Source organism: Neolamprologus brichardi, chromosome 19 (assembly GCF_056152115.1).
Source record: "Neolamprologus brichardi isolate AB-2024 chromosome 19, ASM5615211v1, whole genome shotgun sequence".
In the NCBI taxonomy this organism is placed as follows: domain Eukaryota; kingdom Metazoa; phylum Chordata; class Actinopteri; order Cichliformes; family Cichlidae; genus Neolamprologus; species Neolamprologus brichardi.
In genome coordinates, this window is record NC_142122.1 from 13,960,431 (window position 1) to 13,974,965 (window position 14,535).

Below are 14,535 nucleotides of genomic sequence, written 5' to 3' on the forward strand. Positions count from 1 at the left end.
CTGGTGCTTGAACAAATAGTTGCCAAGAGCAATTTCCTATTACAACTTCCCGGTGAAGGCTTTTCGCTCTTTCTCTCTTTCTTTCTGTCTTTTTTTTTTCCTTGGATGGTTTTCCAGCTGTCACTTGAGTTAAGGATCAGAAGTAGAGTTAAAGGTCCATCACAGATCTTGCTGATAGCAGTTGGTTTGTCTTCATGTCCCAGTTTGACTCCTTGAATGAAAATGTGCCTTGGGATTTCACCATTCAGATCACTGCCTTGTTTTAACTTTGTTACATTTGTATTTTGTTCATTTCTTTTCTTGCCTTAAATTTAAAGAAAAAAATGCCCCGAATGCCCCGAGACCAGTGCTGCATCGAAAATGTCAGAGTTTTGCTTGACGGGGGGCATTTCAAGGCCTCTGCACATAAGATCAAGGCAGTGTTGATGTGAAGTTCTTGTTCAAATATTGATGCTAACTTTGCACAACGCTCGTGTTTGCAAACTGTGGAATCTCCGTTTTAAACATAAGCTTGTGCTTCACAGCCCCTTCAACATGTTCCACGTCCCTGCAGAAACTTGTATTGATAGAGAATGCAAATAGATAAAGAAACGTATAGAGGACAAAAGGCGAGGATGCAGTGTGGGTGCCACCTTTGCTCAGCGATAAGATATTATAAAGGAGAGACCAAATCAAACAGCGTTAGCTAGCACACATCCTCTGCACAGAAAGGTGTTGGCCTGTTTAGTCACGCTTCAAATAATATTTAGATTTCACCACAGCCTTGTAAATGCTCCGAGTGTGCTGGGCCGATTCCTCTCTGGTACCTTTCCTTTTTTGTCAAAAGCACTTTTGTGTCATTACCCATTTACCGCAGCAAGGAAAAGAACAGAATTTGAAGACCAGGGAAAATTCTCTCACATACACACACAGATGGAAAACACACGCAGCCATGTGCACACCGAGCCTCACAAAGGTGCTGCTTTTGTTTTATCTCCCTTATAGCACCTGCTTCAGGCAATCTGCTCCCACTCGTCTCAAATGAATTTTGTCACGGCCTTTCAGATTCTCAGTCGGCGATGTGCTAATGAAAGGAGATGGTACAATTTGAACTGACCAGGTAGCAGCCAGCAGTGCACAGCTGAGAGCAAAGGATGGGGACACACCCCTCTTTGAAACAAAAGACAAGTCAACCGTCCACTGATATACCCATTACCCTTCTCATTAATACCCTGCAGACCTTGGTGTGTGAGCGTGTGTACTTTGGTGCGCTTGTGCGTGCGTTTATCTGTTTGCGTTGGTTGAACACTTATCGAATTGTTTATGACAGGCCTAATTGGGCTAATTGAAGACATTAAGATTACCTGTCAGCTGTGTGTATCCAGTCTCCCTATCTGTCTGACAACTTCTGACAAGTGAGGGACCCCGTAGCATCCGTGATGATGGAGCATTCCCAGGCCATAATAGGGACAATAGGGGCCTCTCTAATTTGATGTGGACAGCATTAGCTGTGACTATCCTTTGTGTGTTTGTGTGTGTGTGTGTGTTTGTGTGTGTTAAGTATAAGTGAGAGTTAGCTAGGGTAATGGAGTCCCCTTTGGCAATGTGACAAAACGATGAGGTAGTCTGAGGGAAAGAGTGAAAGGGGTCTTCGAGTGTTTAAGGACATGAGAAGGAAGGTGCTTGAGGGTGACGGCCTTCACAGACTGACAAGAGACGAGCACTGACATCTGAGTGTCTGTGTGATTGTGGACCATTACCAGTACTGCTATATCAGGGATACCCATACTTTTTGACATGGCAAATGATCAACATAGGTCCTGAAGTTCCACGTTGGTCTGATCTAAGGTCTGCCATCGTCATAACATAAGAACATAAGAAAAACCATACACAGAAGTATTTAGTTGATAAGTTACTGTATTTATTTTTGATTTTCATAACATTAAATTAAACCCAGACTAAAGACTCAGTTGAATGGTCCTTTTCGTCCTCCTGAATTTTTATTTTAAGGTGAGCGGAGCACAGTCCTATCTTCTGAGTCTTGAGGAATGTGCCTGTGCATATCTGTATCAGCTCACCCTCCCTCCTTTTTTCCTCCTCACTCGCCTCTCCTGTGTGGCCATTCTGTGGGGCTTTGCAGTGTCATCGCTATGACAGATCAACGCTGTCAGCCCAAGAGATCCTTCTGTTTGTTTGTTCTTCTCCAAAAGGGGTTAAACTGTCAAGTTGACAACTCACGAGACCCTTAGACTGCCCTACTGCCTCTCCTCGTCTCCCTCCCTCCCATCCACATTCATCCCCAAACGAGTGAAAATCAATACCAGATTGCCTGAGGACCACTGTTTGGTGTGGGCTTGACCCCTAGATGTCCCCCACTCTGCTTCTTTCATTACATGTAGCCCAGTATTTAACTTCCATCCTGATCCCTTGCCTAATTAGTTTCGATAAGCTCAGAGTCTCTCTTTCCCTCCCTCCTTCTCTGTATCTCTCTGTCCTACTCTTACAATTGCATTCACACACAAACACAGCAAACGCATGGACTTTTTGCTTTCTTTCACTTTGAAGGGACACTGTGGGCTGGGAGTAATAAAAAGACAAATCCCGACAGGCACACAGAAGCCCTAAGCTATTCTTGAGCTAGGATTATTGTTTTGTTTGCTTAGCAAATTTTTTAAAACTACAGTGAAATTAGATTTGCACCCCAGATTGTCAGTAAAAACACTGGGGATATCCTGTGTTGTCCAAAACTAATGGCACTCTGCTGTGTTGGGCCTGTTGGTTAGTCCTGTGGTTTTCAGAAGGCCTCGTTGATATCGCATAGCACTGTTCAGTCATTTTACAAAGCAGCTATTGATATTGTGTGGAAAATGCAACTTCACCTTTAGAATTCCCTAATAATAACCTTAACCTTGATAAGTGATGCAAGCAGGTATCCAGTGGTTTTTCTGCAGGAGGTATATCTGTGTGTATATGTATATTTACCACCCAGATGTCCAGGTGCCGCCACTGTGCCGGCTGGCCCGTGGAACACTGACAAGCCCCAACAACATGTCGGCCCCCCCTGCTTTACTCCCCCCAGGGGCTAAAATTACCCTCAGGAATGTAAACAGACTGCCGAGTAAGCACACAGATTTCTGTGGCCCTTCGCCTGCATCCCTCTCCACACTTGCCCCCTAAAGTGGGACAGTTCCATTTTGGACACAGAAGCCAAGGTTGATGCGGAGGCTACGGTAACCCGGCGCTGGCTGGTTTGCTACAGTAGTTTTCTGATTGAGTAACAGGACAGCGATAATCATTTTTCCTAACTGCAAATATTTTTTGTAACACCTGAAAGACAAATCTACATTTTTCCCACCCTTGTACCCCTCATATCTCCTTTCCCCCATTTCATTTTAGCAGACAGATAGGCATTCACACCAATTCATTAGGTGTGTGGGGTCGCTGTAAGCAGTGGAGTTTGGGTGAAGAAGTTCACTGGGCTGGGCGCTGACATGTTGATTTAGTGGTGGTAACACGACTGCACTTCCAAAGGTGCTGACTTGGACGAAAGCCAGGCCTCTTTCTCTCACAGGGAGACATTAGAGACCACACTCTAATTTTGGGGCAGGGTTGTACTCATGGACGCAGAGGCCAAGAGGCCTACACAACAAACATTCACACCTGCCTTTCCATGACTTTTGATTCACTGAACTGGTACCAGAACGTACAATGAAGTACTTATTCTTGAACCTGATGGAGACCTTGTGCCAATGGATAGCATGGCTTTTTCAGAATGGAAGAACAATGAGGAGCAGCCATAAGAATTTACAAAGTCTCATTTAAAAAATATACTTGTGGCTTACATATTACATATTTCATGCAACTTGTTTGTGTTTCTGTGGTTTTAAGTACAGTTGCATATGGATATTATTATTATTATTATGTTTTATTTCAACAGCTTATGTCGATTAAAAAACAGCTGAGTGCATGGCACACATCCCATGACCTCATATGCAAACATGACATCCATAAGTACACACGCATGATATTGTTCCTCCACTGGATGCATTAGCTGTGCCGGCGCTCGTTCTGACTGATGCTGCCCTAGCAAGGGTGGATAGGGTTACAGTACAAAATGTTGTTGATTAGGGGCTGTGCCTGTAGTGGGGGATCATCCTAAATTGAAGACACATTAGCTACAGGGGTTAAAGGCAGGATTAGGTCCAGATCTGTGTGGCATAAGGAGCAATGGTCAAAAAAAAAAAAGCCTGTCCCAATGCTTGTCTTTGACTGTTTCCCCAGGGACAGGTGGCAATTATCGGCCAGGGCTGCTGGGAGTTCACAATAACAGGTTAAAGGAACATGTATCCCCTTGACAATGTGGTTTTCTCTGTCTGCACAGCCTCCCAGCCCCCAGCCTTCTTGCCCACTACCATGGGGAGCTTCTTGTCTCTAGGCAGAACTCATAGACACGAGGACTCATCAAAGGCCCGAGGGGCTTTCGACTGATCTCCAAATTAGCACTATGGTCAATGTTTAGTTTTTAGAACTTGGAGCATTATCTAAAAAAGGGAAAACCTCAGATGTTTATTTTTTGAAATCATATTTTTACTTAGATTATCTTAAACATGTATAGGAACTTGATTAAAACCGATAACAAACAAAATACTGGCACTCACTGATAAGTATACCCTTTGTTAAAAGGTAAAACAAACTTATTCTAGCTATAAGCCGGCATCAGCTTCACTGGCATTCCAGATGACAGCTTGTACCTGAAACTATATATACTTAATGTTTGCTAAAACATTAAGTATATTCATCTGCGAGTGCTGCTATTTTGTTTGTTCTTTTAACTACATTTAAAATGTGTTTACATAAATCAAGATTCCCAGACAAAATTACTACCCGCTCAAGATTTCAGTTCAATATGGTAGAGACACTATGTGCTGTCATCACCATGAAAGAATTCATTAATATCAGCATTAACTGTTAATGAATATCCACTCAGTGTGTCATAACTGAAGAGATCAAGCCATTTTCATGATGTACAGTGTCATTAAGGAGTGTGAGGAGTCGATATCTGCGAACAAAAAAAAAAAGATCAGGTGTGCTCTTAGTTCCTGGACGTTAACCCTTTAAAAGCCAGAGAGACCGAGACGGGCATTTCTTTTTCTTGCAATTATGTTAACAAGCCTGTTCAAAACAATCCTTTTTGCAAAGTTTTGGGGGTTTTTTATGATTATGGTGCCACCACAGGCTGCTTTGTTGCATGTAGTGTACTCTGTGCTGCTTGGGCCAAATTTTGAACACTGGAAAGACAAAGCTAGAGCCAGACCACACCTTGTTTCGTTTTGCTTCACATCCAATACAGACCAGAGTGTGTCAAAGCGTGTTGGACCGTGACACCGTAGATCTGAGAGGGAACCCGCACACATTACACACACAGTGCACACTTGTTTCTCAGATATATGTTGCTAATGTGGTAGGCGACATGCTCAGTTAAGGGACTTAACGAGTTCAAAACACTGATTAAGTCTCCTCCCTTCAGCTGGAGGATGTTTTGGATGCATGATATTGAGCGAATGGTTTCTAACTGGGACCAAATGTAATTAAGTCGGATATCTGTAAGTTACTATTGAGCCAGCAAATAAATATAAGGTTAATGCTTATTTGCTCATTCACATAATCATGTGTTAGTCAAGGTATCAGTCGGATGTCAGATTGTGTATCTGTACGGTGATAAGGTTTTGGTTATTGTGAGAAAGTGGCTGAAGTGATAGGAGCTTGTGGGAAATTTGAAGCCAGAAAGTGATAACTGATCAAATAATTAACGGTAGAAAAAAAAACATTTTACAATTATGGATGCATATGTTTAAAAATAAGCAGTTTTCTCTATTTATCATATAGAAAAAGGTCTAACCTTAGTTTTTTATGTGCACAAATCTCTCCAGGATCTTTAAATTCCCAAATTCTTTGCAGTATTACACATTGTTCTCAAATTGCTGAACCATTCGTCCATATAGTCTTTTAGTGGCATTATTGGTGAATTGAAAATATAAAATATTAGTATATTATTTTGCCTATTTTAAATTTATAGTTAATGAGCACAAAGTTCACCTTTTGCCTTTGTAGGACGGGACTGAAATGTTGCTAAAGCTGAATCGGGTTGACCATCAACTAATTTTGTGATCCCTTAAAGGGCTCGGGCTACATCCTGCTCCAGAAGTGGTTGCTGTGTTTACCAAGTAAAGCTCTGGAATCCTCTTGTCTCTGTTTTGGTATTGTTATCTTGCATTAGTGAGCATAAATTAGCTCCTACTGCAACATAAAACTGACAACACACTGAGTTGACCTGACCTCCCACATCTCTCATACTCTCATACTTACACATTCCACCTCCACACCTCAGGCTTAAAAACTACATATGCATATGAATATGACATGCTCTTCACTGGTGGCAAAGATTAACCGCATTCTTCTCTGTTCCTCCTTAATTACGACGCTTGCGTAGGTTTGGGTGATAATAATGTACAATCGTGTACTGCGGTTGCTTTGTAATTGTGTTTTGAGTACCTAAGTTGAATTAAGTTTTTTTTCACCGCTCACTGAGACAAAGTAGGGGGTGGAGAAAGTAAAAAAAACAATGTTTTCTATTCTTAGCTATGGTCATGTTAATAACTTGTCTGTGGGAGGTTAACTCTTCCATTCAGTTCCTGTTATTTATGGACAGTCGGATGTATAGTTTGTAGCAAGGGATTATTTACCTCCCTGTTCGAGGACGCCCCTCTGGGTAGAGCCAGCCTTAAAATATCCTACTTGTGCACAGCAGTTATACTTGTCAGGGGTGTCTTCGTCATCAGTCTGGCCGAATTGCAGCAAAATGCACTACAAAGTCATTAAAATACACAAGCTGGGTACAGTATTCATGCAAAACTGTATCACCTGCTGACATGCAGGCTCTGGGTCACTGCCGTCCCTGTAAATTTTCGCAAATAATAGCACATCACAACACCAGTATCTAACCTTTTTTTGTTTTTATTTCATAAAGAAAACTCTTATAACTCTTTGATAGGTGGACATCTATCAAAGGGATCTCAAAAGAATAGTCTTATTTTTACACATTTATTCTCTGTCTTTTACTACATATGCAGTTCTTCAGACTTCAACACAGACATTTTTATGCCTCTGTACTTCTCTCACAATCAGTCTGAATGCTTTTTGTCTTAAAAGAAGTTGAGCGGGTTCCATTACGGCATTTGGGAAAACTGAGAAAAGACTGACTAACACTAATGTTTGGCAGTGCTTTAGCTGCCTACCTTGTGACCTGATGTATGGATGCTGAAAACAAAGAGGTCTTTGTGGAGAGACCTCAGAGACATAGACTTCACCCTCAGGTGAAGGCTTGCACTGTCTAAATCATTGCTGGGGTGTTTGTTTAAAGTGGACCTGTGCGGTGTGTAAAATGAAGTGAGGGCATTTTAAAGTCGAGCATAAATTCATCTCAATTTTATTGATAATTCGTCATGTCATGTAATGTACTTTGGAAAAAGTGATTGAACCCGAGTTGTGCTTGAAGCTTCTTCTTTTTTTTCCACCAAATGTAGCAAAGGAAGTTAACCTTGATCTGCGTGTTGAGCAGAAATGTTCAACTCAGAGATTTTTGAAAAGGTTACACTGCCTGACCTCCCATGCATGGATTACGGGCTTTCAGCCATGCTTTCATTTCCCCCCAAAGTGAGAAAAGCAAGAACTAAAATCAAGAAATAAGTCTGCAAATTATTTGAAGGGTAGGGTTGGTATATTTTTATGCGTGTGTTTATGATTCAGACGTTCCGTATTGCTGGCTTCATGGCATGTTGTGTGTGCACAGGCAGATACTAATAACACTCCCTCTTCTCCATTCATGTTTTTTTTCTATTTCTTACTGCCTCGCTCTCATTAAACTGTTGTAGTAAGCTGCTTGGCACCTGCTTTAAAATGCGACCACCAGCAGCTCATTAACACTAACGAAAGCGCGGCTGGCAGCCCGCAATCCACGCCCAGGCTCGTCAAGTGGCCCTCTTGCTGAAATTAGCTACATTTCACAAACAATTTCACCAACTCGTTACATAGCGAGGTGTTTATTGGAAGATGGTTGACTCTGACTTCGAGGTGGTGTGCGTAATAAGCACATGCCAGGTTAAAATGAGCCAGCCCACATAATAAACCATAATTTGCCTACAAATTTAAACTGAACTTCCACTCACTTCCTCCGGCGTTCCAACACACAAACTTCAGAGGAATTGTATATATATATATGCAGTAGTAGTGCCTAAAGCACCCTGCTGTCTATTTTTACTTGCTTTCTACTTAGTTTTAGACTTTTTCACAAGAAAATCATGCTGGAACCATCATGACCATGACCCCCTGACCGTTCCCTTCCCCCTTCAGTGTTATTGTTACTATTCCCAGTCCAAGATTTTTACCTCAAGGTCCCAGTAGTATTGACTTGTATTAATCCTGAGAAGGATTCAAACTCCATTTATTTTCTTTACGGTATGGAAAGGCCTTGGTGACATGGCTCCCCAGTGTTTATAATTTTGCTTGTTTCAATTTGTACTCAGCCTCCCTTGACAGACCTGGGACATGATGAATCGTGCACGGCTGCCTTATCTGTTGATGTACAGTTTTAACCTTTTCAGAAGGTTGCCTCTTTCCAGTGTGCGCCGACCAGTCTGCCCGTTCTACGCTTCTCACCCTCCCCAAACACACGCATACATCCAGAACACAGGAAATACAAAGAGAACGGCGGCAGAATAAAAAGAAGCACATAAGCCCTTTTCTGAAGCCACCTAATGTAAATGTTTAGGTTTTGTTTCCAAAACATTTCCATATTAAGAGTTGACAGCCATGTGCAGCAGTGGAGCGTGGAAATGGCGAGAATTTGAAGGTTTGAGTTTTGTGCAGTGTTGAGAGGGTGAGCTACGTGTGTGACACTGTGGTGAACTTAGAGCGTGCATCTGCAGGCTTTCTTCGGGGCTGTTGGCTTTGGCCTGTTTGCTCACAGATACGGCACCGTAAATCACGCACTGTAAAACGCAGAATGCAGGGATGGGGTGTAGGAGCATGTACACTACTGCGAGGGCCGCTTAGAAGGAGGTGCACATATCTTCATGTACATGCGTCTGTCTGCACACGGGAACTGTATGTAGCATGCGCACTGCCTCGAGACCAGTCATTATAACAAGACATATGTAACAGCTGGCAAAAGAACAAAGGCTGAGAATTTATTATTTCTGTGGTCACAATGCAATCTGTGTGTTTACAGTAAATTCTTAAATTGCAAACTAAAGATTTCTGTAAATACAGCATCTATAATAGTTCTTATAATCTAACCAAAATGTCAAAAAATTTTATGAACTTTACCTTGAAGCTGAACTTGTACTGCTCTCTGTGGCCCTTTAGCTAGCTTCCTGTCTTGGCCTCCAGAGGCCCCACAACAGTGTTAACTGTCCAAGGATGAAGAGCAGTACTGTCAGCCCCCTGAATCTGCTCTAGCATCTAGCAGCTACAGTGCTCTTCACTCAAGAGTTCAACTGTGACACGTTTTTATGCGTGGCAGCTAAGGTTCAAAGAAGAGAGGGGCCACTGGTGGCTCTTTGGGGGTTAATAAATATCTTGAAAGCTGCTTTATTTCCTTTTTGAAAAGAAATAATGAAATGTAGTTGCACATTCCAAGTGTCGAGTTCCTCTGTTTAAAGCGTTACTGCATCTTTCAGCGCATCTTTAGGGATACAGTTGCTACAGGTTCTACAAGGAAATAAACAAAAACATCCTATATCTAAACACTCCTAATTTGAGCTCACATTTGCTTGGAAAGTCAATCTCTATTGCCATTAGGCACCGCAGTGCAGATTGCTTTCCCCCTCAAAATGAACGTGAATGAAACAGCTGGACGCTGTTTGACTAGCTAACCTTAACCACCATATGCAGTGTGTTGAACTTTGCATGCTCTCTTATGCACCAAAGGCTTCTGATGTCAGGATCCGGAGGCCTTGGTGTAGTGCTTTGTTATTTCATAGATTATTGTTATTTCACTGCCATTGTAATGTGATTGAGTGTGTATCACCCTGTCAGAAAGATCTTTATCTTCCTGGCGGTGTTTTTGTTTGATTCAGCGCAAGTTTCCTGGATGTGATCAAAGGAAAAATACCTAAGCCATCTTATCGCTCATAGATCCATCTCACTAGTGTCCCATCTTTCTATCTCTTTACTAACCTATTCCTGATGTTTTCTGTATTTCCTATCCAAAGTCAACAGCATTTTCAGATATGAATTTGAAAGTGTATCTCAGTATTTGCACACTGAGAACTCTTGAAAACAGCAGCGGTAATGTACTAACAGTCTGTTTTATTTTCGTGCACTGCAGGTTTGGTCCAGGCCTTGTGATCTACTGGTATGGCTTTATTGGAGAGCTGGATTGCCAGAGAGACAGAGGTATCCTACTCAAAGACTGCTTCCCTACAGACATTGTCACCCTGTGCCATGCCACGCAACAAGACCGATCACCTGAGAGCCAGAATAAAGACAAAGAATGAGAAAAGATCAGAAGCGAGAATAAAACCAAAGTACAGATGAAAGAATGAATGGGAGGAAAGAGGGATGACAACAAGGAGGTGGGAAGCGTACGAACACTGAACTATGCAGGGGTGGATACCTAGATCCGGAAGCAATTTGGCTTTCCTGCAGTGTGAGACTACTGGCAAAAAATCTGCCCTGAACTTCACCTGACCCTCATTCTCTCTCTCTCTCTCGCTCTCTCTCTCTCCCTTTCTTCCTCTCATTCACTGCTCCAAAGCGGCCGCATGTAAACGCACACCAGCATTCTCTATATATCTAACGTCACTCAGAGTCATACCTGTAAATGAAAAACATGATCTGGGAGACTGTTCTGGTCGTGGTCAACACCTGGCCCTTGGATGGCCTCTTGCACTGGAGGCTACGGTGCAAGCCAGGGCCGAAGCAGGACATAAGGCCCTTCCTTATCACGCTCAGGCCCTGGCCTTTGTCACTCCTTCCTCCTCCGTTCCATAGGCAGATAAGAAAGGTGCGGTCTAGGGGCTGGGTGACGCCTGTCTCTCACCTGCGTCACTCAGTGCCCTCTCAGTCACTCTCCAGCGGGATAAACAGGATAGTTTCTGATTAAGGCTGGCCCCTCAGTGACCCTTTTCACATTATAAAATCTTTTTTTTTTTTGTTAGCACATATGCTTGACAGAACTGTTCATGCTGCTGTCAGTGTTTATTTCTTAACTGTGCAACTACAATTCAAATTCAAAAGTTCCACTAACCTAATTAAGCGCAAATTTTGATACAATTACAAAAAAGGATTTTTTACATTTGCTGGCTTCATGTTTACTGTAGAGTTAGTTATTGATAGAATTTCCAATAGCAGTGATCAAAATTGAATAATTTTCTATTTTCTTACGTTGAATATATTAATAATTTTTCACTGCATAATGTCATAAAATAATGAGCGTAGCCGTGACAGTTTGCCTAAAGCAAAGCCATATTGAAATTGGGAGTAATGTGGTAGCCTAACAGTATTCACATTAAAAGGATATAAAATAAGTGAAGAGCTTATCCTAAATAAAAAGAAAAGACTATTAGAATCAGCATTTGTTACATTCTGTCCCACATTTAACCTGTAACAATTTAAAGTAAAACTACTGTACTTGCACGTGTTATTTTGTACATGTAAATATTAATAAATGTGTTGTGTAAACTATTTTTAATATGTTCCCATGTTACTGTCAAAATCATAAACGTTATATATCGGGCACGTTTAGGCAAGTGAGGTAAAAGACAGGTACGTAGAAACACCTGATTACCATGTAAAGGTAAGTGACTGTCTAGCAGTCGTCTATTGCACATCTTTATAACCGTGGTACATTTTATGAGTGGATACTAATGGAAGAAACACAGCCGGGCTAGGAGAACCAGAAGTGAACATAAAGTTGAGTGATGGCTTTAGAGGCAGATATGCACTGCCTATAGGGGGTCCCTGTCCTACCTCTTTCTTTATGGCACACAAAACGATAAGAGGAAAGAAAGTGAAAGGGTGAAGAACCTGCTGTCACCTCAGAAAGTACACTCACAAAGAACTATTTTTGTTCATAGTGTGCTTTCAAACTGCAGGCTTCACGTGTTCTTGTGCATAGAAACGAGTCAAAACAGACCTCAGGTGCAAAGTTAGTGGAAAGCTTTTGTCTTCAGTCTATTAATCACCAAATCCGACCGCCTCCTTTTCTGTTATTTAAGACAACTTCCCCATATGAAACAAAAATATGTGTTCCTATGTTTGGCTTGCATTTATGCACTGTTCAAACAGTTGGAGAGATATGGTATGTGGGGGTTAAATGCCATTAAAGTGCTGCTTGATTTGTTACCCTTAAACCTCTAACCTTAAGCCGACTCCCTATCTAGGCCCTGATCCCCTCCATGAGGAGGCCACTGGGTCACCACTGGGTCGCCAGGCGTCCATGGCTTCCTCTGTGCCCCCCCGCCTCTCTGCATACTGTGGTACAAAACAACTGTCCCCATGTGTCCAGTTAAACTCGGCGCGAATGCCTGGTCATGGTATGCTTAGACATCACTTTATGGCTCCTGTTGGACAAAAAAAACAGAGCTATTTTACTCGGGGAGGGAAAATTCTCCATTCAATAAGAGCAGAAAAAAAATGGAAAAGAGCAGATTCAGTTCCTCTCAAGTTTCAAGCCTTCCTGCCATTGTTTTCCAAGGTGGTTGTTGCACAAAAGAGTAGCCAGGGTCAGCTCCTATAAATTAGGTTCTGCACACAATGTGCACTAAATAAAGCTTTTTTTTAAAACGGACTTCAAAGGCGAGCCACGGCATCAGTGTCAGGTGACCAGATTTCCATGATGTGAGTGCAAATATAGAAAAACTAGTTTCCATCTGATGATTTTTAAGAGCCAGACGTCTGTATTTTGTGTTTTCTCTCCCACCCCTGTTAGAGTCATTGTTCCTGTCACAACAATGGGGCACTCGAGTGCTCTCCAAATAAGGCCAGTTTGGAGAGGTCACTTCCAGGGGCTGGTAACACCCGTGTTCTGGAAATTTGATCCTCAAGTGGCATACAGCAAAAACAAAACTACACATTCTTTATTTTTTCACTGGAAAAAAAACATTAACAATATATAGATTATTCAAAAAGTTGTTCATGATTTGTAAGTTTCCAAATTTTCTTAAAATTAAAATTTATAGTTACTAGTTACTTATTTATTTGGGGAGGGGGTGGGGGGGTCTCTTCTTCCTGTACTCCAAGGGATGGTAATACGAAGTTTTCAAAGTAATTTGTTAATTTGTGAAAATAAAAGACAAAAACACTCCATTAGCATAGTAAACTGGAACTGTAATACATCCAGCCTCTATGAGGGGTCTTTGAGATGCTCCTAAACCTGACTGGAATCTACCTATGCCTCACAGAACTCTAATTCACCAAAATGAAAAGCACACCTGTTTATATAAAGTCCCCCAGTTGACTGTGTGTGTCAGAGTGAGAGCCAAGTGATCCAAAGAATTATCAATGGGGTGATACATTCTAAAGTGTGTAGAGCAATTTGCCATAGAAATATTTGACATGACTATGTCAAGTGCCCAGGAGCTCGGTGGAAGAAGTTTGTAACCACCAACAGTCCCCCCAGACCTTTCCACCCATTTGCTTTTTGAAGATGGGAGTAGCTTAGTGCAGAACAGCTCTCAGTGCAGCACTTTATCAATTATGGCTTTGTGGTAGAGTGGCATGATGAAATCCATGCTTCACTAAAGGACACATGACAGCCCACTCGGAGTATTCTAAAAGATAATCACCAGGATGAGATTCTGCATATGAATATGTAGAATCTGTAGGTAAAAGTCAAGCAGTTCAGGGGCTATTGACTAGACACATTTGAGCAGGTTTTGCTTTCAAAGAGGCTAGCGGTCCATGTGAAAAGTAAAAGGGTCGGCATTTGTAAAAATTCATGCAAAAACCATCAGTTGTTTATACTGGTATTGCTTGTTTTTTGCATTTCTAAACAGTGATCAAAGGATAAAAACATTTCCCTCAGAGGCTAAGCCAGCAGACTTTGTGTTCCCAGATTTGCCAAAAGGCAGTTCGACTTCCAGACCATGAAAAAAATTTTGATCTATCTGTTCTCAGTTATCAATGGCATAGAGGAGACAGGCCACTGAGCATAACCTCATTAATATCATCTTACAGTCAAACACAGTAGTGGTGGAATTGTGCTATGAGCGACTAGTCACGATAGAGGGAAACAGGGAAACCGAAATATATAGCTCGATCCCGAGTGCTCAGGATCTCAGGTTACCAAAGGTTTCATTTCAAGAAGATGACCCAAAGCATAGCACAGAGGAAAACACAGCAGTGGTTTTGGGAAAACTGTGTGAAGTCTGCACCTGAACCCCAAAGGAGCATTAATAGACCTGGAAATGTCTGCATAACAGCACTCCCAACCCAACATAATTGACTTTAAACAATTCTGTCAAGAAAGGGAGAAAAGAGATTCCAAGTTTGCAG

At 41.8% G+C, this 14,535-nt stretch overlaps 1 protein-coding gene across 2 annotated transcripts in view; it reads left to right on the forward strand.

Moving 5' to 3' along the window:
• cdin1 (CDAN1 interacting nuclease 1) overlaps positions 1 to 11,332 on the forward strand; it is a 49,881-nt gene extending 38,549 nt beyond the window's left edge. For both annotated transcript variants that reach the window (XM_035911028.2, XM_006798444.3), the window contains exon 12: positions 10,367 to 11,332. In XM_035911028.2, coding sequence (XP_035766921.1) covers positions 10,367 to 10,535 — 169 coding nt within the window. In that variant the 3' untranslated portion in view covers positions 10,536 to 11,332. The remainder of the gene's footprint in view (positions 1 to 10,366) is intronic.
• Positions 11,333 to 14,535: the final 3,203 nt, after the last annotated feature.